This window comes from Ascidiella aspersa, chromosome 9 (genome assembly GCF_963924565.1).
Source record: "Ascidiella aspersa chromosome 9, kaAscAspe10.2, whole genome shotgun sequence".
In the NCBI taxonomy this organism is placed as follows: domain Eukaryota; kingdom Metazoa; phylum Chordata; class Ascidiacea; order Phlebobranchia; family Ascidiidae; genus Ascidiella; species Ascidiella aspersa.
In genome coordinates, this window is record NC_139455.1 from 12,768,716 (window position 1) to 12,795,775 (window position 27,060).

The window sequence follows — 27,060 nt, forward strand, 5'->3', positions numbered from 1 at the left end:
TTGATGTGTTGGACCGGCTTTGAGGAAAGGTGTCCTATGGCACTTAATTACTAAAATGACTGTTTTGCGAACTTATATGTTATATTTGCGTTTAACTTCAGCATGCAAATGTTTAAACGTCCTTTTTAATAATACTTAACATAGAAAGTACAACTCAATTTAAATTACTTTTTTTGCCACTTGAAACTAGTGAACGATCAAACACATCGAAGTTCTGGAAAGTTTATCTACAGGTCTTATGTGTAACTGTTCCGGGTGCCCTGACTCTTTACAAGATGCCATTTTAGCCCAATTAATCTAGTTAAAACATTTTTTGCACGAAAGAAGTATGTCTATTTAGCGATAGCGTAGTATACAACCCTCTGACTTAAATTTTGACAAGATAACCAACACGCGGTTCGTTTTGCCTGCGAACGTTTTAAATGTTTTAAACCTTACAGTTATTGGGTCAATGGCTCTCCCTTTTGCTTAAAACAGCTTGTGTATCACAAAAAAATTTCGCCCTTCGCGTGCACGATTTTCACAAGTCATTGTCAATTTTTTTGCATATTTGCGCACAACTTGGAATGATATTTCTTTTGGCGTTACTTTTCAACGAAACTTTGTGACATAATTTGTGAAGATTTTATGCCCCGACCAAACAAAAATATTTGATACACCCTGTCGCCGATACACGCATAGTTTTTTTTTTGTGTAGCTTTAACACATACATGAGGTACACGCTCAACTACAAACAGGGCCTGGGGTGGGGCACATGTCTGCTTTTTTACTCTAAAACTGTTTTGAGGTGAACTCAGGTGCAAACATGCAGCGCAAAATGAGAAAACGCAAAAAAGAAATATTTAATATATATTGCTTAAAAGAATGATATATATAATCAAATTTAATTGAAATTGTTACCGAGGTTAGAGTCACACAGCCCCAAACTTGTGCAACATGCCATAGTACTATATGGCTGAAATAGATATTTTATGTTTAAAACATAAACAAAATCATAGCAAAACAAGGCCAAAGTTTGCACGAAGCGGGAATTTTTTTTCTATTACATTCTCTTTATGCCCATGCGAATGTCCTACTCATATACCTGTCTATTTAACAAGAATGGCGACTATTTAACAAGAATATCTGGTAAACTGATAGAGTACTTTTGCAAGTCAAAAACTGCAAACACACAACAATTATATTCTTGAAATTGAGTACATTTGAATCTACCACTGGCTTTTCCCCACTAAAAAACATGCTTTGACTTCCGTAACTTTTTTAAGAATGGTACAACAAAATTAATTCCTGAAATGTTTCCACATATTCTGCATTTCAAAAATACACTTGATTAAGTATGTGTAATAAAACCAGTTTTTTTTGAGTGAAATCGATTTTTCAAAAAAATTTAAAAAATAAAATCAATATTTTTTTGCACCACTTTCTTCGGTTTTCTGGCTCATTATTCGGTTGACATAATCGCCAGCATTCTACCATACTGAAGATAACAAACAAGTTTTGGTCTGTACACATATTATATGATATTAAATTATAGGAATGGGGATTTTGAGCAGGTGAGTGCTGATTGACACCCACTCAACCATATGGAAAGTGTCCTTGAAAATTGGTTGTTGTTTTAAGACCTGGTGAAAGTATTAAACAATCATTTACACAATCATTTACCGGCAATGCAATTTTTGATTCAACGCCAACCCTACGTATTAACTGGGCTACTTCATACTCTGTCAGATTAATTGTGTGTAGTAAGATTGGTATATTTTATCGCATACTCTTTGCATTGCAATAATTTTATTGAAGACCCAATAAATTAAGTTTTGTTTTATTTTTCAACAAGTTTTATAAATAAAATTGTTTTTAGAAACTTAACATACATGTATGAATAACTATTTTAACAAACGTTTTTGTGATTGCCTCTAACTACGCATTTTTCTCTAAATATCCTATTCTTTGTTATTTTTCAATTTTAGACTAAAAACGTAGTTTAACAATATAGTAAACAATATTCACTTTAGAAGTTAATTTAACTAGGTTTAATGAATTACTGTTTACATTTTATTTTGCTATTTAAAAAGAAGAAAGGATTAATTAAAATGTCATCTAGAAATGAGATTTTGTGCAGAAATTTTCAAAAAAATTTAGTGCTTTTTTGTAAACCAGTACAAAATGCTTTAATTACAAAAAAAACAGTACAGCTCTTGGAAATCAATTTACTTGTTCCACATATTATATTAAAGCTATCTATTTTGTCATAATTTAGTTTTTCCTGATTGTTCTTCATTAAATCAGTCCTGCACTAAACAAGACATTTATTAGTGTAACATAAATCTGGCTGAGAAAGTGTTAAAGTAAGGTAGTATTTTATTATCAATTTGTCAATCATGACAAATTAAAAGCACTGGGCAAGCAAAGCAAGCACGGAACTTTGTTGAGGTTCGGTTCCTGTTTATTTCTTAAATGGCTTGCAACATTTTATTATATAATTATGCCTCATCGTTGCAGTATCCAAAGTATTGAATGCTCAATAAGATAAGCTAAAGGATAAAAAAAATAAACCCTTGCATACCTTGCCACCAATTCCCCGCAGCCCACTACTTAAGAATGCTGAGCTGGAGAGATTAACAGCTTATTACAAATTATTAACAGCTTATTTGAGTAACAAATTTTGCCAACTTAGATAACGATGCATCAAAATTTTTGTTAAAATTATCAAACAAAAATTATATAGTAACAAAGCAGGCATTGTTGAACTCAATGCTCAAATAAACTTGCAAGTGTTTCCATGAATAAATTACTTTTTAAATTACACTTTATGCTGTAACAACTTACTTGTTTATTTGTATTACTTGAGTACGCAATTGCAAATACGAAAGTAGTCCCATTGGCTCAACATGTTTTATGCAACTGGTTAAAACTTTGCATGTTACCTATTTGATGCCTTCCAAAACTGGTTTGCGCTTTTAGGGTTGGCCTTGAATTACAATTTGCAATTGCCAGTCAAACGAATGCTTTCCAATCAGCACTTGCCCAGAAGAAATAACACTCAACAAAAAGACCCGCACGCTGTCTGTGAATTTCTGTTCAACTAAACTATTTTCCATAAAGTAACCTACTACTAATATTGAAAATGAAATGTAGTTCTCTGCTCCACGCTAACTAGCAGAAACCCACCTGCTTACAAGTAAACAAGTAATAAACATTCAGTTTTTTAATCTCCAAAATAACCAATTCCTGGTCTACAAGCTGTTTTAATTGTTTCTTGGAAATATTAAAACCGCAGCACTTTTTACCATGTCCGATATGTTTGATCAATTGCTTATTGTAGTTGCGCAAAAGTATATTGTATGCATTAAAATAAAAGGATTGTTGTTAAAATTAAACAGAGTTTGTTACGGATAAATAAATTGAGACCTTCGGAATGCCTGAAAACAGTTTTGAGTTGACATTCAACCAAGAGTGAATGAACTAAACATGACTTCGTGAAACCCATCAGGTTTAAATAGCCAGCTCAAACAGTATATCAACCGCCACAATGTTTCCTTGTTTAAAAAAAGGGTGGTAAACCATTATTTGAATAACGTTATTATAACACCCACTGACACTATCAAACCACCCAGGCAAAACTAAGCCTGGAAAATATAACCCCTGACAAAATATAACACAACTGCAACCGTGTCTGGTTTATTTTTTATTTTTGCAAAGGTGCTTTTCCTGAAAGCTATAGTCCACAATATGTTGAAGCAGCATGGTATCAATGGTGGGAGAGTCAGGGATTCTTTACACCAGAATACGGGGTAACACTGTTTAACAAACATTTTGCTAAAATCAAAAAAAATTATTTGTTACAAAGTAACACATTTTCAAGACATTGGTTATTTTAGAAAATTGTTCAGCAAACAGCTTGTTGAAATACAAAATAAAAAGACATACTGTTCATTAATTTTACATAATCAGAGATACACAACTAAGCAAAGACAAAGTTTGAGCTGAACATAATGCCATAAATCCAGACATGTGGTTAATGCTTTCGGGTTACCTATACCATATATTGCTCTAATAAAGATATAACACAATTACAATGTTTCTGGATGTAATTTAAAACTTAATTTGATAAAATATTTAACTGAATGACAATTTTTTTTTAAATCGCCCTAATAACAAGTAATATTTTCCAATCTCTGTATCAAAGCGGAAAGGGGGATTATCCATACACTCAAAACTCATGAAATACCAATTAATTAACTAACAAATAAACTGTTAGTTAAGTTGCTATATATGTTAACCAGCAAAATTGTTGTGGTGTTTGTAATCAGTTTTATTTTTGGTCTTGTGTCTATTTTTATTTATAGAGAAAAAGTCCTTATGATGACAACGAGAAATTTATGATCTGCCTTCCACCACCAAATGTCACTGGAAGCCTTCATTTAGGCCATGCCTTAACTAATACAGTAGAAGATGTTTTATCAAGGTATAGCATATTGGCTGAAATGATAAGTGATATTACAGGGTTGCCATAAAGTCATTGAATCATTAATAGTCTTTGAATTATTTTATGTCTAGCTTAAGTTTTGTGTTTTAAAAGTGCTGTGAAAATTTTTTTGGCTCTTTGCTTGTGTTAACCATCGCATTTATACTGTTTTGGTTTACGATTCTGTATTAATATGAAATGAAATCTATTAACAATTTAACTGCAGGCACAATTAATTGCATTATGGTAACATTAAAGCACTTCATATCAGTTAAATGTATATTAATTTACTTTAAATAGTATTGGTATTTGCATACTATTGTTTGTAGTTTCTGTGAGTGTTCTTTGTTATAAAGTGATATTAGCGCTTGGACACTATCTCACTAAAAATTTAACTTTTTGTTTAGTGGTTGTTTAGGTTCGATGCCACACTTAGTGATAATTCTCCTTTTATACAAAATTACACATGTGCAAGAACAATCCAGGAAATCAAAAAGGGGGCAATCCTTAATTTGTAACTTAGGGAATTCCCCTATTTTCCAGTTGTGATGTTAATAAATAATGACGTTATAAAAGCACACCTTCGAGACACAATTGTGTTGTTTACACTTCTGCCAGGTGCCTGATGCAAAACCGATTAGTGTACAATCGTTAACTTCAGGCAAAAACCTTAACCAAAAAGGTGAAATATGTGTAAGAATCATGTTTTCAACTAGCAGTGCAGTTTCCTAAGTTCCCTGTACGGAACAAAGCTAAATTAAAAGCACGCCTATGCTAACTGCAGTACGAAACGAAGATAGATCGTTTTTCCTAGGTGTTGTTATGCCCAATTAGCGCAACATCTGCGCCCAGCTCTGTGCCAAATCGGCTAAAATACAAGCTGTGGATGAGAGAAATTAACTAGTGTCAAATACACACTAAACATGTGGTCTTAGGATACGCTTTTAGCGAACAATTTTGCAGTAACTATCATTACATAAAAACGCGACTGAACAGTCACAGTTAGACAACCTTTTAAGAGAATCAGCTTCAGTTTAAAAAAATGCCATTGGTACACAAACATTCGATATTAGCGCAAGCAGCAAATCAGTGAGGAAGTTTAGATGCGCCCAGCTTGTTTTTAGCTAGAAAAAAAGAGGAAGGTTGACAAACATTGCTTAGAACTGTGATTTAAACCCTAAAATAAACACAAACAAAAATCTCACTTAGGAACAGGGGGGATATGCCACTGTACATGTCTTGGCTAGTAACTGTAAAATATGGTTCATCATTTCGCGATTTTTCAAGATTTTGAGCTACTAATTTTGAATAGTCTCTCATGTTTTTATATTTTTGAGCTCAAAGTCTCTGAGCATATCATAGCATGAATTAGATCAGGGGTTCCCAACCTTTTTTGCTGCTTGTCCCCCTTTGTCAGATAAGAGCGTTCTTCGTACGGTACCCCAAAAAAATTTGACAGAATTATCAGATAGATATTGCTAAATTACATTGGTGTTATAGCTCAAATAAAAGTTAAACCGGTATTTCAAAAAAAATAAAGAAGTTGGAAAGACATTAAATGTCTATATATTATTTTTGTTTGTCATTTCTCAAATATACAGAAAAAAAAATACATAACGTAATTTCCAGTGGGGGTGCCGGAGTGACGTAAGCGAATTAAAGGTTGAGATTCACTGGTATAACAGATCACGCTTGTAGTTAAGTGTAAATGACATACAACAATGCTTTATAAAACAGGACTGAAATGCTGAACAGTTTAGTTTGTTACATTGCACTCATTATATGGGCAAAGTGTTAAGTTGTGGCAACAGCCTGATATTTTATATGTTTCTTGTTTTTTTGTTTTTTTTGGTGTATTAGTTATGCATTAAAGTTCTGTTTCAAATAACAGTTGTTTAGTAGGACAGTAAACATATGGGATATTATTTTTTTATTACAATATAGAAATGTTAGAAAAGTGTTTTGATTAATTGCTGTCACTTTTGCAATATGGCCATTGAACTGTGTGTGCTCCCTTTTAATACAAGATAAAGACAATGTATAGCTTTTTATAGGGTTTCAATGCCCTGAGTCACAACACTTAAAACCAATATATTAGGCATGGGCAATGTACTATGTTTTTGTGCACCTAATCATGTCTCCATTTTAAACTATTTTTTTATTTATTGGTTGTAAATCTCCAACAATAACATTTGTGGTGTGCAGGGTATCCAACGGCATCCAAATCTTGCAAAAACTACTAAATATGTTGTTCAGTCAATTGTCCAAAAAATACTAAATTTGTTGTTCAGGCAATTGCCATTGTTTATTTACAATATAAAACAATTACAATTACTTTTAGCCAGTATTTATATTATACCATTGTACTGTTGTGAAGGCTAGCATTCGTACAAGTTTATAGTTTGATGTAAAAAAACAAGAAGCAATGGGCCAAACAAAGATAAATGAATCAATATAAAAGTTTCAAGATTTGTGGACATAATTATGACCTCTATTTTGAATGGGTGAGAGACCATTGTGCTTGGTCTATCAAAAAATCATTTCTGCCTCAAAGCTTTTCAGTGTTACTTCGCATGAAAAAATCTTGAAGGAGTTCATAGTAAAATTGAAAAGCTCTTTTTCTATGCTACAAAACGCATTTAAAAAGGCTGTCAACCAAAATGAAAATCTTTAATTGTATCATATGTCATAGCGGAAATAAATTGTAATTCTGCAAAACCTTTCACAGATTGTGTTTGTTAGAGGTTATATGCAGGAGGTGGTAAAATTAATGCTTCCAGATAAAATTTGTCCGTTTACAGAATTAGCCTTGAAAAACTGTTCCAATAAGAATTGAAAACATTGCTAAAGATTTTTCAGGGCAACCCTCATCACAAACAGATAGCTTTACCTGTTTATCTATTAATTTTGATAAAAACACGGACATAACTGACATTGCATGAATATTAGCTTTTATTTCTGGTGCACCAAAAGATATCGCTGTCCATGAGAATCTTCTGAACTCGTTTCCATTTGTAGCACTACATGTGGCTTAGATGTCAAGGAAGCTCTGCTTAAGTTGCTTCGCAATGCATTTCATGACCCACCTTTGTCCAAATTAGATGGTTTAACAACAGATGGTGCATTGGTGCGCCTTCTATGACCGGAAGAACAAATGGTGCAGCAGTTTTCAAAACCTTTGATGAGGATATTCTAACTGTGCATTGTAATATTTGTGCCGAAAACTTAAAAAATGACCCATGTAATGCATATGGTGTTCAGATGTGTTAACGAAATCCATGCAAAAAGGTTAAAACACTGACAATTTCAATCGTTTCTGAATGAACTTTACATACAATATAAAGATCTTAAATACCACTCAGACATACAATGGTAGGGTCATGATATGGTGCTAAAGAGATTTCTTGCACTTTTTAGGAAGTAACAAGAATTATTTTACATTCCCAATTATATAACCGAAAATAGAGCTGGCGTCTTTACGCTTTTGTCTGGTTGACTCACACTGAACAACATAACATCCATAAACTAATGGTCTACTTTTAAGTATTGCAGGGTGGAATATGAAAGAGTGATGCTGCAACGCTGTTTTGTCACTTATGCCATCGTACTTTGCGATTATTTTATAACCTGTAAGGAGTTTACCATAGGTAACCTGCCTCTTGTAGGTGATGGCCATGGTCAGTTTGAGGACCAGCTCTTTTGAAGGTCTCAACAGTGAAAATTTGTAGCCCAAACATTCCTCTCAAAAGGTTCTTGCGGTTGACTTGTTTGTTGTGGGAAGCGTTCTGTCCCTGTGCTTGCCAGGGTGATTATGTATTCTGTCATACCTATGGAAAACCCAGAGCGCAGTGCCTTTAGGCAAAAACTAGGAAATATTTTGTTCCAGGCTAACCCGAAATATTTAAAATGTTGTAAAGGTCTTTACAAAGATTATATATATACTTCCAAAATTTAAATAACCGCGAAAAATACTCAAATGTTTTAACAGTCAATGGAAGTTACAGACGCTGAGCTGCAACTGTTTGATCTAAAGTCAAATGAAGTTATAGAAAAAGTATGTGCGGAACAATCAATACAATATTTTTGTTGCTTTGAGCAAGATTCCTATCCAGTTATATTAAGGAATGCTTAAATACATAGTTGAGAACGACATACTGCTGCAAATATGGATTCTTTGTCATTAAACTTAATAAGTTTAATTCGCACAGTCAGCCTAATAGTTTTCTGAGTTTGTTTAAAAACAAACATTTGCAAAGAAGCAGTTTTTGACAATTATGAATGATTTGCTTGACTAAATAAAAATAAACAAATGTTTTACATGTGTCAATAAACTTAAACCTCACCAAACTTTGACATGCGAAGAAGTTGTATGGTAAAAATTGACATGTCAACATATTTGAATAAGACACAAGTGTTTCAATAAATTTTCAGTGCTATTGCAATACACAAGCTGCACATTACAATATCTGCATGTGACATTATTTTGTTTTGGTCGGCATAGTTAAATGTCCGCAAACACCTGACAACCTTGCACGTGGTATTTCTTTTTCCTTAGTCAAAACTGCCGCCAAGCTTCTTAACCTTATAACAACTATGCCGTTATAGAAATGTGAAGCATTAACATGTGAAGTCATCGCATTTTGCAACTATAACAAGTCAAATCCCCTTTTGAGCATACATTAATAAAATTCTTTAGCTCCGGCAGACTATACATAGTTGAAAAGCAAATTGAATAATTTACCCAAATTTTAATTTTTGCTTGTTTCGTTTGGTTAAAATAAAAGTAATTTCTTTCCTAAAGTTTAGCATCAGTATCTTTACTTTCCTGCATAAACATTTATTGGTGTTATTTTCTGACACTTTTTTGACCAATTTAAAATCAATTGTTTTGCAATGTAAAAAATTAACAATTCAAGTTTGTGTAATTTTTTACACATATAATTATACGCAACAACCTTTTATACTGATTGAGGGATAATAAATACAAGACACACTTGTGCCAAAGGAGATTAAACCTGACTTAACTCTGCATGTAGTTCAATATTTTTAATGTATTTGAAATTAACTATAAATTGTTAATTGCAGATGGCACAGAATGAATGGAAAAACTGTTTTGTGGAATCCTGGCACTGATCACGCTGGTATTGCAACTCAGGTAACTTAAGCTCATTTTCTAGGCTATTATAAATACTGTAAATATTTGACATAATTACTTGTGTCCAATCAGGGTTCTTAAACTCGGGGGCACACCTCCCTAGGTAAAAAGTATTCAAGGGTGGCGCGAAGGACTCTTCAAGAAAAAAAACTATTTTGATATGTTTAAGATTAAGGACACAAATTTGTCTTTTTTACTGTTTTTAGTAGTAATCTACAAATCACCTTTATACAATTGGTAATTAATAAACAACTCAAATTTTGGATGTCAATCTACATAATTACAAGCCAAAACTAGTGTTTAGGTAAATAAAGCATAGGCTTTATATATCTTCTGTATAATTTGAAGGTTTTTGGCACTGTTTGTGCTATTTGTCTAAAAACACAGTCGGTATGCTCTGCATTTTGACTATGAAATATATTAGTGACATAGGGGGACATGAGTTTGGTTAAATTGTGTCAAGGTGGTTCGACCAAGAAAATTTAAGAAGCCCTGTGCTAAAGTTTTATGGTACACAATAGCAAAACACTTATTTTTTGTAAAAAATATTTTTTTGTTTATATAAAAATAAAAACACCTCCTGCAATCAGTGAAAACATTTTAAATTCACAATGCAAAAAATTTAATTTACCATTCAGTCATTCAAAAATTTTACTTTGAGTTTTAGTTTAGGATATATATACAATACAATCTTTCATACTTTTTCTTAACTTGTTACGCAAGCAGATATCGCTGAAAATTTTCGACGTTTAGCTAAGACTTAAATGCGAAAATATTAGTTTGCCAAGGATATATTTTTATGGATGTTAGTTAGTAAAGATTATGCTAGCAAAATAGTTTATATAAATTGTTTTGCAGTGTTTGAAAATTTGAAGTTTCTGTGATTTATACTTTTTTTTCTAAACTGTGGACACAAATTATTCTGAAACATACCAAAGCATCTACTGTAATTTTACCTGTGATGTCGTTAGAACAGCATGTTTTGTGTCTTAATTTACCAATTTTTTAATGTTTAACAATCAAACACCGGTAACTTATAAAGGCATGTTAAACAGCAGTGATCACTTGAAAGGTATGAAAGGCAGCTTAAAACAGAGGCGCTTACAGTGCATCCTAAAACGACGACCGCCTACAGAGCATTAAAATAACAACCACAAATGTTACGAACGAAACCTTTAAATAGCCGCCACTTAAATTTGTGAGAAAATTTCAAACATACGTAGATTGAAATGGCATCTTAATTACATGCTTAAGTAACAGCAGCATGGCGCCGACATGGTCATTTTCGGAACAACGTGGTCGTTTTCAGAACCTAATTACCAGAACCGACGCACTAAGACATTACATCACAAAAAAGTTCAATTTATCACTCAAGATATAAAAACTTAGATGGCTTTCCTTAACCCTACTTTAAAAGAAATTAAGCGCAAATTATATAATTATTAGAATCCACCATTACCATATAAAGGCAAATGATTTTGTATATTAATGTTTATAACCCACAACACACCTTTGACTTTACAGATGCAAAGGGGGTAGTTAGGCAAGGGATACATTTTCTGTTTTTTTTTTTTTGTAGAGTCTATGCAATATTATTTGGTTCAGTCTTACTCAACCCGCCCCTTAAAAATCTCCTTTAATAGACAAATACATACTCCAAAACTTTTCCTTACTTATTTATGATAGCAAAAACAGATATGGATCTAAAACGGAAATCGCATATAAAAAAAGTTTCTTTCTGACTTAACTACCAGCAGTATAAACATACAACAATTGTTTTCAAACTTTACCTCAAAGTAGAAAGGTGATTAATTAATCATATACCCAAAATATTGTAAATATAATATTGGCATTTTGTGATAAAAATAACTGAAACTAAAAAATACAAAGCACCAATGTTGGGTTTCATTTTCCAAATGATATTAAAAGCCCTTTGTTCTCTAATCAGCTATTGCATGGGAGTATGGGAGATTAATTAATCATATACCCAAAATATTGTAAATATAATATTGGCATTTTGTGATAGTGTAATTATTAATCAGTCTTGGAAGTTCTTTCGAAAAATAACTGAAACTAAAAAATACAAAGCACCAATGTCGGGTTTTATTTTCCAAATGATATTAAAAGCCCTTTGTTCTCTAATCAGCTATTGCACGGGAGTATGGGAGATTAATTAATCATATACCCAAAATATTGTAAATATAATATTGGCATTTTGTGATAGTGTAATTATTAATCAGTCTTGGAAGTTCTTTCCAAAAATAACTGAAACTAAAAAATACAAAGCACCAATGTCGGGTTTTATTTTCCAAATGATATTAAAAAAAGCCCTTTGTTCTCTAATCAGCTATTGCACGGGAGTATAATTTTCAAGATTGGCATCATAAATTTTTAGAAGTCTGTAAAACCGCAAAATCAGAAACTAAAGGTATGTAATACGTAAAATTTTTGACTGCCTGGGATATTTCTGATGTTGTTGATTAACATATATTTCGTAGGTGTGCCGAATTGTTTTACCACTGTTGTGGTGCCGCAACTAAAATAATGTTGCGGAGAACTGGCTTATTATGACACTTTTTCTACAACATAAGCAGATTTACATTAATAACTTTTGGAATTGGCACTAATATTTTACCGAGCAAAATAAATATGTTTAATCACGCCTTTTATTCACATGCATTGACATGTGGAATTTCCAAAATTTCTTTTTAGGTCAGGTTTAGTTGCCGTTACAATTTTTCATGTTTACTGCAATTTACTTGTATAAATTTGCGGACCTCTGATTGAGAGAAGAGCAAAAAAATGTAGTATGGAAATGAAAAATGGCTTAAAATTTAAAAATAAAGTAGATGCAGCACACATGACATCAAATTAATAAAATAGTGCATTTAGTTTTCACACAATTATATCAATAACTTATTTAAAGTTCAAAAAAATGTGCTAAAAAGCCATTTTTCGTACAAAACAGCCTAACTAATGTTGTTGAAATGTGACATTTGCACCATAACTACTCACTTTTTTACTGCAAAACAGATTTATTTATAGCTATTCAATTGCAAAGCAATGTAAAAAAAGAAGAAAAACATTTTTTTCAGGGTGAGGATAATTTATTTTTTCAAAAATTTTAGCCCAAATCTGAATTTTCAAATTGACGTAACACGGTCAATACTGAACTACTTAGATTTGGTTTGTCCAGGGGATCCCATCTGAAATTTGACAAAAAAGTGTTTTTTTGAACAACCCTAATACACATTGTAAGCCTCCTTACTTAATTTTGGTTCAACAAACTGCAACTTGAAGGTAATAATGTTTATGTCAAGGGTGGTGTCTACAATTCAATTATAGGCTATAATCATTTGCATTTTTGTTTTGAACTTTGTTGTTACAACAAAAATGCCAAACCAGTGAGAAGAATTATATGAGGTGATTCAACTTTGGGTTGCGACCCATTCGTTGGAGGACACTAGTATCAGTGACGTATCCAGGGGGTTTGGGGGTTCAAACCCCCCTTTTTGTAAGTGACATTATAATTTTTTGTTCGTTTTTGTCAGGGTTTAACTCACCCGAAGCTGCTTGTTTTTTAATGTAATTGAGTCACGCGTCTTAAACTGTAAAAATGTTGTTTTTCGTTTCTTGTTTCGAGATCGTCAACACAGGATATTTTTCTCTTTCGCATTTCGTTGTTCGTTCGGGTTGGCTAATCAACAAGAGTTTGTTCGACAATCAACAACAATAAATCAAGCGGTCTCCGCCCTTTTCTCGCTGAAAACGCCGAGTTAGGCGGTGCTGATGTTTCTTGCTGTTTGCTGTCCACGTTAATATTAGATGGTGTAAGACAGAGGCCAAAATCAAATCACATATGAACTCAAATCACATATCACAAAGAAATCAAATCACATATATTTCACGGTCTTGTTTTTCGTGATGTCATAACAATCTCTATTTTATGATGTCATACCGTCACTATTTTATGAAGACATTAAAGTCAGACGGAAAAACGGGGAATTCCCTGAGTTGAAAATTTGGGACCCCCCCCCCCCCCCCCCTTTTTGGATTTCTAGATACGCCCCTGACTAGTATAAATAATTCTTTCATAAATTAGTAGTTAATTATAATATATTTCGATTAAATTTTGATTTGTTATTTTATATATGAAACCTACTGTTGTAAAACACCAAGCTATTTTACTTTGACTGTAGAACATTTTATAGAATTTTATGGCTTATTTTTAATTATGATTTTGTTTGAAAACTATCACCCGAACCGTTAGAAATTAGTGCAGTTCTAAGCAAAAAGGTCTACGGCAATTAGTGCATCCAAAGGATCAAAAAGTCCGACTTTTAGACTTTGAGGTCTCGAACAATGTACTAATTTGACTTAACAATGTGCTTCAAAAGATTAAGTTTAATAATACTTGACCTACCTAAACCCAAACACTAACTATCACCCTAACCCCAATAATGTGCATTGAATTAATAATTACATAAACGCTTTAGGCTCCAATACCTCAATTTGTGACGTAACAATCCTATGGTACCATAGACGAGAAACTATCTTATGCCCACCTGAGTTTGGGCTTTTTCACCAGCATTCAAATAATTATTACATTAACGCACATTATTAGGGTTCGGGTTAGCGTTTGGGTTGGGGTGGGTCAAGTGTTATTAATCCCATCTCACACTTTTTGTAATCTTTTGTGAATGTTCAACGAATATTTTCAATTTATCTACGCCGGGATTTTATCTAAAGGTCCAAATTAGTGCATTGCCAGGACCTCAAGGTCTTAAAGTCTAGACTTTTCTGCCATTGGATGCCCTAATTGTCATAGACCTTTTTGCTTAGAAATGCACTAATTTCTAACGGATCGGGTGAAACTATACACTATATACAGTAGTGTATCCAAAAATTTAAACTGGGTGTTGTCCCCAAATTTCAACTAAAGGAATTCCCACAATTTCCCTCTGACGTTAATGACTTCATAAAATTACACCCTAATCAGAAACGGTCAATTAACCTCCAGCAAAAGCGAACCCCTGCATTGTTGACACTTCTGCCAGGCACCAGCTATAACACTGCTTAGTGTGCATTTTTTACTTTATTTAAACTCTTGAAAGTTTATTATCATTAAATATTTAATAGTAATATTGTTACGTGCTTAATTAGCACTACAAAATTATCACCGGTTGCTATTACGCCGACTGTAAATTCTAACATTCATTATTAATTTTGCACCTTTGTTCTTAAATGTAGGGCTAGGAATTAGGTTTTCGCATTTCGAGACATGTATAATTGTATATTAACGTAATATTCTTGTGCGCTGTGGTGTTCGCCGTTAATTGGACTTTGGACATGTTTTTTTTCCTGTCTCCAAACATTTCTGCAAATCTCACAATCATTTATCGCTTGTTTTCCGGCGCGGTTTAACTTCTCACTAAAAGGTCCGCCCAATGTTATCTTTCCACGAAACGGCCGCCCTGTAAGGCAGGCCTGGGGTTTCCGGGAGGGCGTCGGTTCTCGTGAAAAGGAGTTTTGTTTTAGCGTATATTACGAGCGGCTTACCGCCTACAGCGGAGAGAGACGTCTGGGTGTAGCCTTGTGAAATTAGCGAGTAAAACCTTAAGTTTCATTATGCTCTGTCTGTCGCCTTTGTAAGTAATTGTGTGTGTCTAAGTGTCATTATTGTTTGTGGTGTGGTAATATTCTACTCTTGCAACCAATACATCTGTACATTGGGTTTTCTTGTTGTGGTCTTTAATATAAGTTCTCCTTGGTAGGTTATTTATTGCCCGGAAATAAGAACTCACAGCGACTTTATAGGAGGTCCAGGTAATTTTCTAGAATTACTAGTAAAGTCGTAACAAATATGTTAATTTGTGTTTAGAGTTCCAAAATCTTTTATGTATAACAACTATGTTATAGCAAACTATTAAATCCTATTTAAAATTGTTTGCAAAAAGGTTGTTGTTGAAAAAAAGATGTGGAAAGAAAAAAGAGTATCTCGCCATGATGTTGGAAGAAATGCCTTTATTGATGAAGTTTGGAAATGGAAAAAAGAGTATGTTTAATTATTGCTTGATAAATTATATTAAAAATGTAAAGGCACAGCACGTTTATCAAGGAATGAAAGTAATACATTTCACCAGTTAAATATATCTCACCCTGCATTCGAAGTAACCACTAGACTATGAATTGCACACACACCATATCATATAACTGTAAGTAAAAACTAGCCTCCGGACAAACCCACATGTATACAAACCTTGCTATTGAATCAAAACTACCACTTAAGAGGTTATTTATTTTATCACCAATTTTGTCACTGCTCAGATGCTATTCCCGTTGAATAAAAAAATGTTTAAATGTATCCTAGAAAATATTGTTAATGTGGACCATTTTAAATCTAGCTAAGCAAACATATGTGTTTAAGCGAGGAAAAAGCAGGTTGATCATTTCTGCCCATGTGTGAGATATCTCTTTTTTTGGTTAACAAAGTAAGAAATGTGGCGGTTGGTCTCTGATTGGCACCCCTGTTCTAGCTGTACCATGCATTTCAATAGGCTGCTTTAGGTATAGTGATTTTTAGTGAACACATAAAACAAATATTGTGTCGCACTGCTTCACTATATAAAATTGCCAACATTTGTCCCTTATGAAAACCACAACAATTATTAAACACAGGTGCTAAAAACTGAGCATTATGTTACATCACAAATAGTTAGTCAAATAAATCAGATCGCATTATGATATTTATGTGACCCCTATAAAAAGCTTTCTTTTTTTCAGATTATGTGGCCCGACTGAAAACGTATTCAAAAATATTGGACATACAGACTAAACTAACCATTAAGGTTATCGCGTTTTTTTTCTCAAAGTAGTTTTATTACACTTTTCAATATGAATAACGACGTGTGGACTCGAATTTTAAACCAAACAAACGCTTTTTTTTTCACTTTGCGCCAACACACTTTACTCTACTGCCTCCTTAAAAGTAACTAAACACGTTTTTAAGTGCAAAAACATATCAGAAGCCTGCCTGATTTACAGTTGTTCAAATATTTTAATAACATAATTCTTCGTTAACATTTTGTGCGGCCCGCAGAGCCTTTTCTGAGTTTGGTTTTAGCCTGTGACTAGAAAAAGGTTGCCGACCCCTCTTGTACAGTACAGTAATGTGTATGCTTTCAAAGATAATTAAATTGCAGTTATTCACAACTTATTGATTTCAAAAGCTTTTGCTGTCCAGAGTTGTAAATCTTGTTGCGCTTTGAATTTATGATGAATTGATGATTTAAGCAGAGGGAAAGCAATCCCATCCGTCCTATTGATGTTGTCAGTTTTGTAAATATATAAAATTTGGTTTTATTTATTTTTTGCTTTGTATTGCGGTCCGCGAAAAGATTTACAAATTGTGTTCCGTGGTCCAAAAAAGTTTGGGAAACCCTGTATTTAGGGATCTGAAAGGTCATTTGTTGTTAATTTAGGTTTTAAGCTCTTTTCAGAGATGAAAAATGGTAAAAAGGTGATATTTCAATTGATTATGAATACATGTCATACACAGATTGAACCAACAAAACTTCTCACCCCTCTGGTATTTTTCAGGTGGTTTAAAAGGAACAACATTTTAGGTAATTTTAATAATATATTTAACAAAGAAATGACATAAAAATCTAAAATTGCGCAAATGTTGTCTTTTGCCTGCTAAAGCCCAAACACAGAAAATAACATTGGAGGTATATGGACACTGACAAATAAGACCAGTTTGGAAAAAAATTGCAAAGTAATCTGATATTTCTATGGATAATGGATATTCCCTGAAATGTCAAAAGATCCCTCTTTGGTAATGTTTATCAAGGAATATATTGCATTAGTTAAATATATCTCACTCTGCATGCGAAATAACCACATCAGCGGGAATTTTGTGATGTCACATTTAGAGGGTAATTTTGATCAACCTCATGAAAACAAAAGTCATCGCTTATATAACAATCTTTTTAAATGGAATAAAACCTTAGGGTTTTATGTGCATCAAGTGATGGACAAGTGAGACTATGAATTGCACATATCATATCATATTATATCACTGTATGTAGAAACTAGGCTGTACAAGCCCACATGTACACAAACTTTGCTATTGTATCAAAACTACTTGGAGGTTATTCATTTTATTACTAAGGTGAGTAGCAACACGCCTTCAGCATGCTTAATACTACTAAAGTTTCTTGCTTTGTTTTTGTATATACACTATTTAGAATTGTAGATTCGCACTTTGTTGGTTTTTGGTGAACTTCAAGGCAGCGCAAGAAAAAGTAAGAATCTTCAACATTAGGGGGTTTGCCTCCAGCAGAAAATACCACAAAATTATAGTTGAAATATTAGTGTTAAAATCGAATTTTAAGGTGTGCATCAGGCCTGAAAAAGTACACAAAGAACTTTGCGAGCGGCATACTGAAGTAAACATATATATATACGATTTTCAGTTAAACTTGGTTGTACCCTTGATCTGCCTCTGTTTGTGATCATGTCTAATATCCCCAAGTGGATTAAAATATTTGAAGTGATTTTTCCACAGTACAAAAAACGTAACCTTCTTACAATTGTTTGTAAGGTAGAGTCTAAAAAGCATTTTTTAAAAACATAACCATTTAAAGAACATTTGCTTTTTTCAGGATCAGCTTTATAAATTTATGTTTTTAACTTTTTATAATTCCATAAGAAAATATGCTTAACACTTCTGTCTTAGTACACCAAAAGCCATCGCAGACTCACCGAATCTGTTGATCTATGATGCAAGCAGAGCAGACTAGAAAAACAGCTAGCCTGCAGTGAGTTTGAACCCTCTTGGTAGAGCGACGGTCCCGGCTTGACCGGAGGTCGTGAGTTCGAACCTCACTGCAGGCTAGTTGTTTTTCTAGTCTGCTCTGCCTGCATCATAGATCAATAGATTCGGTGAGTGTGCGATGGCTTTCGGTGTACTAATTATATGTAAGTTGTAGTCGTTGGTCAAAAAGCAGCTTCGAAGGTCTAGATCTCAGTTATTAACACACATTTGTGTGAATGTTTCACTTCTGTCTTATTCTTAATTTAATTTTAGAGTTTTTATAATCTTGCTTTTTTAATTTAATTACTATTTATATTTGATATCATTATTTGCAAATTGCAACTTCTTTTTTGCTAATGATGTTTTGCTTAACAGAAAAGGCAATCGTATCAACAACCAATTACGCTCTCTTGGATCATCTTTAGATTGGAGTCGTGAATTTTTTACGATGAATGACAACCTAAGCACTGCTGTTAAGGAAGCTTTTATTCGTCTTCATGAACAAGGATATATTTTTAGAAGTAATCGCCTAGTTAACTGGTCTTGCAGTCTAAAATCAGCAATTTCAGACATTGAGGTACAGTTAATATTTTGCTATAAATAATACATTCTCTTTTTTACTATTGTTTTGTGTAACTATGACCTAATGATTTAGAAGATGTAACACATCAAATTGTTTTTATAGATATTTTATATATACAAAACTCTTTATGAGATCAACAATAAACATTCATACAGATATAAATAGCATGGTTAGATCTAATTTTTTTTTTAATTTTATGTTTTTTTTAAATAGGGTTTAAAACACTAGTTTGGCATGATATAACTTCAGTAAGAAATATTTTTTATGTTACAATAAATTCAATTTCTAAACATGTTTTTAAGCAAAATGTTTAAACATGAATGGAATTGCAAAAAAAAATTAATTGTACAAAGGAAAGCGAGCAGTCCTGGGTTAAATCCTAATCAGTGTTTTTTCATGCTTCTCAAAGTGGTTGAAAAGTGACAATTAAGATGTCCTCAACTTTTCAATTTATACATACCACCTAGAGCAGTGGTTCTCTCCCCTTATTCAAGGCTATCCAAGTTCAGTAAAATATTACACAAGTAAAGAGATGAGGTCGCAAATTTACCATAAAACAAAAACCTTAAGAAATTTGTTGTTTTTAGAGAAGAAGTGCATAAAGGTGCAAATGAAAACACTAAGAACAATTACGCAGGCAATGCGTTGGGGCAACATTTGAATTTATTAGAGTTAAATTTGCAATCTTTAATTTAGACATCATGTAATATAGTGACAATATACATAAAGATAATTTGGGTAAACAAGTTGTGAGGCATTTACCTCAACAGCTTTATGACAGCTCAAAAACAGTGCACAGGCTAAGTTTGTGCTAAACAGAAAAAAACATATAAATTATTTATCTTGGTAAAGCCACCAATAGGGATGTTCAAAGTAGAATCCCAAGGTATTCTAGAATAATAGGTTTCGAATTTAGAATAACGAATCTAGAATAGCGAATCCTAGTATATTTTTATTAAATTATTTAACCTCAATTTTGTTTGGGGAAGGGATTAATCTTAATCTACCATACAGGGCCCACAATCACAGCAATAAAAGCACGTTTTGCAACGCTATGTTACTTTTGCAACTTAACGCATTTAGGGAAATAGACATTACATGTTAGCCGCTCGCCCAATGACGCTTGATTGACACTTAATTATTAGACGAACGTTATCGCGAGACGCGGTAATTGGTCGCCCGAAAAAACGCTGACACTGCACTACGAGGTTACATTTAAAGCAAGCACTGTAAATTGGTCGCTGCGGCGACAGGCCAACTTACCACACGCATTTGTGCAATTAGGCGCAACAATCCGCGGTAAAACATTAAATTATATTGGTTCCAATTACCCGAAATAAACGGCAGAATTGGATTCGAATCCAAGGATTCGATATTCTACTTTGAGCATCCCTAGCCACCAAAGATTCTCGCAAAGCATCTAATACAGTGGTTCTTAAACTTTTTGAGACACACCCCTTTTACTTGTCTAAGAAAACCCGCGCCCCACCATGTTTCAAAATAAAAAAAAACATTAAGCAGAACAGCAATTTAATTCCAGGTAATTTTCATTAATGCAAAAGAAATACCTGGAAAATTAAAAAAAGTTTATGCATGGTGCTGTTGTAGAGTTCGGGATACTCCTGTTAAACAACTGTATATCATGATATTACAAAAATTTTGAACTTGAACTAGTAAGAGTTTTTGGGACACCGTATCGAACACAAAACAATATGCTAGCAACCATTTCAGAGCAGCAACTGACTGAGTTTTAGCGCAATACTCGAAAAAGATTCAAAGAGCAAAAACAAAATGATTAAAAAGCAGTAAAACTACATTAATAAGTATAGCCAACGTAATATTAACTACATCGTTTGTGATGTAACAGTGCACGACGACAATTAAAGGTTTTGCATGCCTGTGATCGACTGCTGTGGTACTGCTCATAAATGCTACAAAACAAATTATTAGGAGTACAATATTTATCAATTTTAAGGGGGCCCATGGTCCCTCAGCCCCCTGGCTACGCCTATGATTGTAACTGTAGAATAGAGTTGTCAGGTACTAACAATGATTTCGAACTCAGCCAACTGCTTTTACGTTCTGCAGCCTTTTCTTCATCATAATCTCAATTCACAACTCGAACTAGCTAACACTAGCAATCTGTCAGCAGACAGCATTTGCTCTCGTCACAAAACGAAAATACTGACCTTAAAATGCTGACATGTTTAAAGTTACTTGATGTTATTGCCTAAAAATACACAGGAATATTCTAAAGGTGCAACTAATGTGTGATGACTCGATTTTGTCCACTCAAATATCACCTCGAATTCGCATTAATGTTTAGTCATAATTCATACAGAGTTTGTCAATTTCTCGCGCCCCCTTTTAAACCTCACACCCCCCCCCCCCCACAAGTTGGGCGCGCCCTCAGTTTAAGAACCACTGATCTGAAACTTGCATTTGTTGAGTTGGAACAAAGTTGTTAGAGTGTGCCATGGTACTCATCGCGCAAAACTTTCTTTCAAATCTGGTAAACATATAAATTGCCATAAAAGATTCACATGAAACTTAAAAAAAATGTAGTGAATTGTTTTGTGAAATCACACTAATACAGACAATACTATTATGGACCTAATATAAAATGCAAAAAAAAAAAATAATAATATACAATGCAAAAAAAAAAAAATAAAAAATAATAATATAAAATGCAAAAAAAAAGCAAACAATACTTCATGCCTAATTATTAATTAAACACATTAGTAATGCAAAATTTATAATGATGATTAAATTTGTCTTTCTCCCCTTTTGTCTTTTTGTCTTTCTCCCCTTTTGTCTAAGCTGATCTATTTGGATGCAACTGAGATCACATCTCATTGTAAATCTGTCCAGGACTCTCAAGCCAATTTGGGCTCTTGGTTTTGATGCTCAACATGGAAGAAAATCCCTGCCCCACACTACCATATGCTTGGAAAAACAAACAGCTGCATTATAGCATTACAATCCAAAATCTTTATGAAGAGTCCATGCTCAACCAAAAGTTTATTGCATTTGTTTTTGTGTATTATCACATTAAACGTCAATCAGCCCATTCCGCCAAATGAATTAATGATTTGCATTGATTTTGTTCCGAGTTGTTTCAGTTGACATCCTGTTTGGAAAGAGGTGTAAATGTTGTTCAAGTTGAAGTTCTATTTTAAAATAGAGTCATTTGTTTATTGGAAACACGGCTCACAAGAACATACGACAAGAAAGCCAACATCAACATAAATTCCTTGTATCCGAATTGTTTTAATTTTTTTCACTTTTCTGCAAAATTTAAGCAACTCATTCCTGAATTTAGAAACTTGATCGGGACAATTTGTTTTTAATAGGACAACTATAAACACAGGATATTATTTCTCTTTTGCATTTCGTTATTTTTTAAGGTTGGCTGATTAGCAAGAGTGTATTTGACAATTGGAAAACAATAAGTGCAGCCTTTTTTTTCTTTTTTCTCGCTGAAAACGTCATGTTTGGTGCAGCTAATGTTCCTCGATCTTCTCTGTATGCACTAATATCTGCTGTTTTTGTAACAACAGCATTTTTTTACTGAAGCAGATTCTCTTGAAACATGGTCTAAATGTGACTGTTGTGCCTGTTTCAAAATCGCCATTTTTATGTAATGGTTTTCCTTAATTATTCTCTTTAAGCACATTCTAACGTGCTTAGTGTGCAATTGATGCATTTTCCCTCAACCGCATCTTGTATTTTAGCTGGCTAGACACACAGCTCGGTGACGATGTCGCGCTAATTGTGGCATAACAACACCTGGAAAAAACGATCGTCAGTTGGTATTGCAGGTGGCGTAAGATGTGCTTTTAATTTGGTGTAGTCTCATTCAGGGACCTTTTGGAAACTGCGCTGCTGATAAGTCGAATTATTATGATTCTTCAAAATCAGTCACACATATTTCGGTTTAGTTTTTCGAAGTTTATTTGTACTGTGACGTCAATTTATGACGTCATTTTGGATTTGTTTGGCCGACCGTGGTCCACGCAAGGTAGATAAAAATTTTAGGGGTCCGCGGTAAAAAAAGTTTAAGAACCCCTGCCTTAACAGTTCCGCAGCTATAAATATGAAAATTAATTTTGTTTAAAAAAAGTTTTATTGCTGGCTGCCTTAACAGTTTCGCAGCTATAAATATGAAAATTAATTTTGTTTAAAAAAAGTTTTATTGCTGGCTAAGTTAGGTTGCTTTGAGTGATGTGTAAAAATTTTGACTGAAAATCTTGTTTATTTCTCGAGTTATGGAACTTTTGCTTTTTGGCCGATTTGAAATTTTGGACATTTATGAATTTTTGAAGGAATATTAATAACTTATCCCTGAGTCATATCTCATTTTGAAGAGTAAACTCGTAGCTATCACCCTATGTAAGTCACTTAGGGCACATTTTAATTGCAAGGCCAAATGTGACTGAATATTAATATTCATAAATATGAATATTAATATTTTAATAGTTTTTTTTTTTTAAAGTTTGATTGCTGGCTAACTTATGTTGCTTTAAGTAATGTGTAGAAATTTCTGATCGATATCTTGTTTACTTCCGGAAATATTACGCAAAAAATTTTGAGCTGCGTACTTCCCTTTGGTACCTGGCATGGGTGTCGCTACACACAAGTGTGTTTTGCTTTCAAAGGGTCACCTTTGCTAGGCGTTTATTGGCTGTTTCTGAATAGTTTTTTCCTATTTATGACATCATCAATGTCAGTTTTTTGTGTGTCGAGTTGGGATGTCAAAAATTATTCTATCAGAGCTGATACCCAATGCCAAGTGGTATTATTGGTACTTGTCCGATACTAGTGTAGTATTATTGTTGCCCTGGTGCTAAATTATTATAAAAAATTTAGCCATGATCTGTGTTTACAGTAAATTTTATCTTGAAAGGCTTGTTTATCCAAAAATGTAGGTTAACAACTGGAGATAATACATAACTAAATTCTAAAAACTGGTACGTAGTACTAAAAGTTTTTTCATGGAAGTGTACATAATTAAGGAAGAATCTTTTTTTTTACAGATTTCAACGCCAATCTGTATGAAAATAAGTGTCCAAATTAATGTTATTTGAAGAACATAAAAGTGCCAAAATTTTTTTTTTCAAGTAACATAATGAACAAAAATATGCCCAAATTATTGTTTTGAGCCAAGTACAAACAAAAAATGGCCAAATAAGAATAAGAAATTTCAAACGACGTACAAAGTAAAATTTTCCTAAGTAATTTTTTCGAGTTACGTAAGAACAAAAAAGTGCCAAAAGTATTTTTTAGTAACGTACTAACAAAAAAGTGCCAGAATTAACTGTTTTGAGCTATAAAAAACTAACGAAACACTGGTCATGTGATAATGGCACTACAAGGCAATGGGTTAGTTGTAGTCTACTGCTTGTTTTGTTTTGTGTATGGTATTTACTTATTTTACAAAATATATGAGTTTGATAGGGGTCAAATTCAATCAAATTCTTTTATGTTGTTATTGCTGATATTTTATACCATGTTTATATACCAGAATGCCTCCGTGCAGCGTGCAGGGTATATCATTTACATAGTTCAGAACAGTTGGTAAAGTAAAGATTTTGTATGGCCGGAGGTCATGAGATCCAACCTCACTGCACGCTCTAACCTGCCTTGCTTACATCAATAACTAACTGATTTAGTTTGTCTGTTGAAGGCGTCTGTTGAAGGCTTCTGATGAAATAGTTATTTTTAAATATTTTAGTTTTCTTAAATATATGCTATTACTTTCAGGTCAACAAGCAAGAGTTGCTTGGTCGCACATTTCTCAGTGTCCCAGGTTATGATGAAAAAGTTGAATTTGGTGTTATTATTACCTTTGCCTACCGTGTTCTGGAGAGCCAATCTGGTGAAAAGATACATGTTGCAACTACCCGCATTGAAACTATGTTAGGGGATACAGCAGTTGCTGTACATCCAGAAGATGAAAGATACAAGGTAATAAATAAAATGCTTCAAGGCCAATGATTGTTTATTTTGATGTTATGGTAAGCAGTACAAAAGCACATCACATTCCCCTGCAGCTCAATATTTTATTTCACAACTTAAGATTTGTTTCAGCATCTACATGGGAAAAATGTAAAGCATCCATTCTGTGATCGCATATTGCCAATTGTTTGTGACGAAATGGTGGAGCGTGAGTTTGGAACCGGTGCTGTTAAGATCACACCGTCACATGACCCAAATGACTATGAGTGTGGAAAGGTTTGTAAAATGTTGCCTACTATAAAACTTTGTGTTCCTATATTATTGCGATGCTTTTTTAAAGAAACTTGACTTTTTTATAAATAGTCGCTAATATCTGTATTATTGCCTTTGTTTTACTTTTGAAGTTTAATGCCAAAACTTGAATGCCATTTTTACATTTAGTATAATTAAAATGAAAATTGTGGGCAGTTATAAAAAGATCAGTGTATTAATTCTAATGTGTTTTGTGTATTTACTAGAGGCATGATCTTCGGTTTATCAATATGTTTTCTGATGATGGATATGTTATTAACACCAAAACTCAGTTTGATGGAATGAAGCGGTTTGATGCAAGAAAACAGGTTTTGAAAGCATTGAAAGAAGAAAATCTTTATATTGATACTAAGGAAAATCAAATGGTTGTGCCCATTTGTAGGTAAACTTCTCTAAGCTTTTAACTACTTTGATATATGTTATACTGTATAGCAGGCTTGTCCATTTGTCCAACATGCAGCACACATGCCAAATGTGGCACGCAACCTAATAAAAAATGGCACGAAAGCGCCCTTGAGAATAAAAAGAATTAATTACTAAATTTTGGCACGGGAAAAAGTTATAAGATAAAAATTTGCACGCTGGCAGGTTTGAGTTGGACACCCCTGCTGTATAGTATTCAAATGGTAATAGTTAAGCGAGTTCAATTGAACGACTTTATGCTGGATGACATGCACATACTCATAGAAGCAAAGTTAAGTTATGGAAAATTTTTGGTCAAAAAAATATTAAAGTTTGAAATGTTTTTCATTCATACGAGTAAAAAAAATTATGTCGAATTATGTAGCTGATTTGATTTTTTTCAGTAAACCAAAAAATAACTTGTTTTCTCCCTCATACATGCAGCAACTATTTTTATGGTGTTTTATTTGCCTGCAGTCGTTCCAAAGATGTTGTTGAGCCTCTGGTTAAATTGCAGTGGTTCATGGATTGCAAGCCTTTTGCCAAACAAGCAGTAGCAGCTGTGCGCAATGGTGACCTAAAGTTAATTCCAGACTCTCACTCAAAAACTTGGTAATTTTGTTTGTTTTTTGGTTGAACTTCGTATTTTAATCAATAACATTTCGGGTAGCTTTATCTTTAGAATTACATAAGGTTTAATACATATATTTTTGACATTCTTGTAGTGTCAGAAGTACCCAGGTCTTTATGTTGGTTGGATGCTGTCATCACAAGCTAAATTTGCCAAAAAATTAAATTTAACTAAAAATACATTGCGCAATATGAAACTCAAATTGGCCAAAGAATATTACGTGTTCTGCAATAAATTTACCAAGTTGACTAAAGTTTAATGAAAAGCCTGTTGAAAATCATTCATATAGCCCAATTAACATATTTAAGTAGTTTTTGTTTATAAAAGTATTGTGCACCATCACCAGTATGAATGTTTTATTGTGATTTAATTCATTTATTTTTGTGTAATAATAGGATTGTAATACCGTTGGTGTTACTTGTCAACAATGTGTCACTGTTTCCAACACAAGTGTAACAGTGAGCCTATAGCTGCTTAAGTACAAAATAACCTGTGTATTAATTTAAAAACTTTTTGATTGATATATTTTTTACCTTTGGATGTATTGAACAGTGCCCTTTCAAGCTGCATGATTTCCTTTTGTACTAGAGTTCTAGTTTTTAAGGCAAATAAGCAAACAATATGGTAAACAAAAATCAGTACCGAGTTAAGTGAATCATTTCAGCATTACATTGGTTTATTTGGCTACTTACCTAGCAGCGTTTTATAGGAACAAGGTCCTTGATATTAGATCTGT

At 33.2% G+C, this 27,060-nt stretch overlaps 1 protein-coding gene across 1 annotated transcript in view; it reads left to right on the forward strand.

The window, feature by feature from the left end:
- Positions 1–27,060, forward strand: part of LOC146133046 (valine--tRNA ligase-like) — a 64,725-nt gene that overhangs the window by 11,907 nt on the left and 25,758 nt on the right. Inside the window, exons 7-15 of the mRNA XM_083397634.1 lie at positions 3,700–3,791; positions 4,347–4,465; positions 9,551–9,620; positions 15,578–15,675; positions 18,814–19,015; positions 24,785–24,988; positions 25,112–25,255; positions 25,498–25,673; positions 26,171–26,305. Of these exons, the coding sequence (XP_083253760.1) occupies positions 3,700–3,791; positions 4,347–4,465; positions 9,551–9,620; positions 15,578–15,675; positions 18,814–19,015; positions 24,785–24,988; positions 25,112–25,255; positions 25,498–25,673; positions 26,171–26,305 (1,240 nt within the window). The remainder of the gene's footprint in view (positions 1–3,699; positions 3,792–4,346; positions 4,466–9,550; positions 9,621–15,577; positions 15,676–18,813; positions 19,016–24,784; positions 24,989–25,111; positions 25,256–25,497; positions 25,674–26,170; positions 26,306–27,060) is intronic.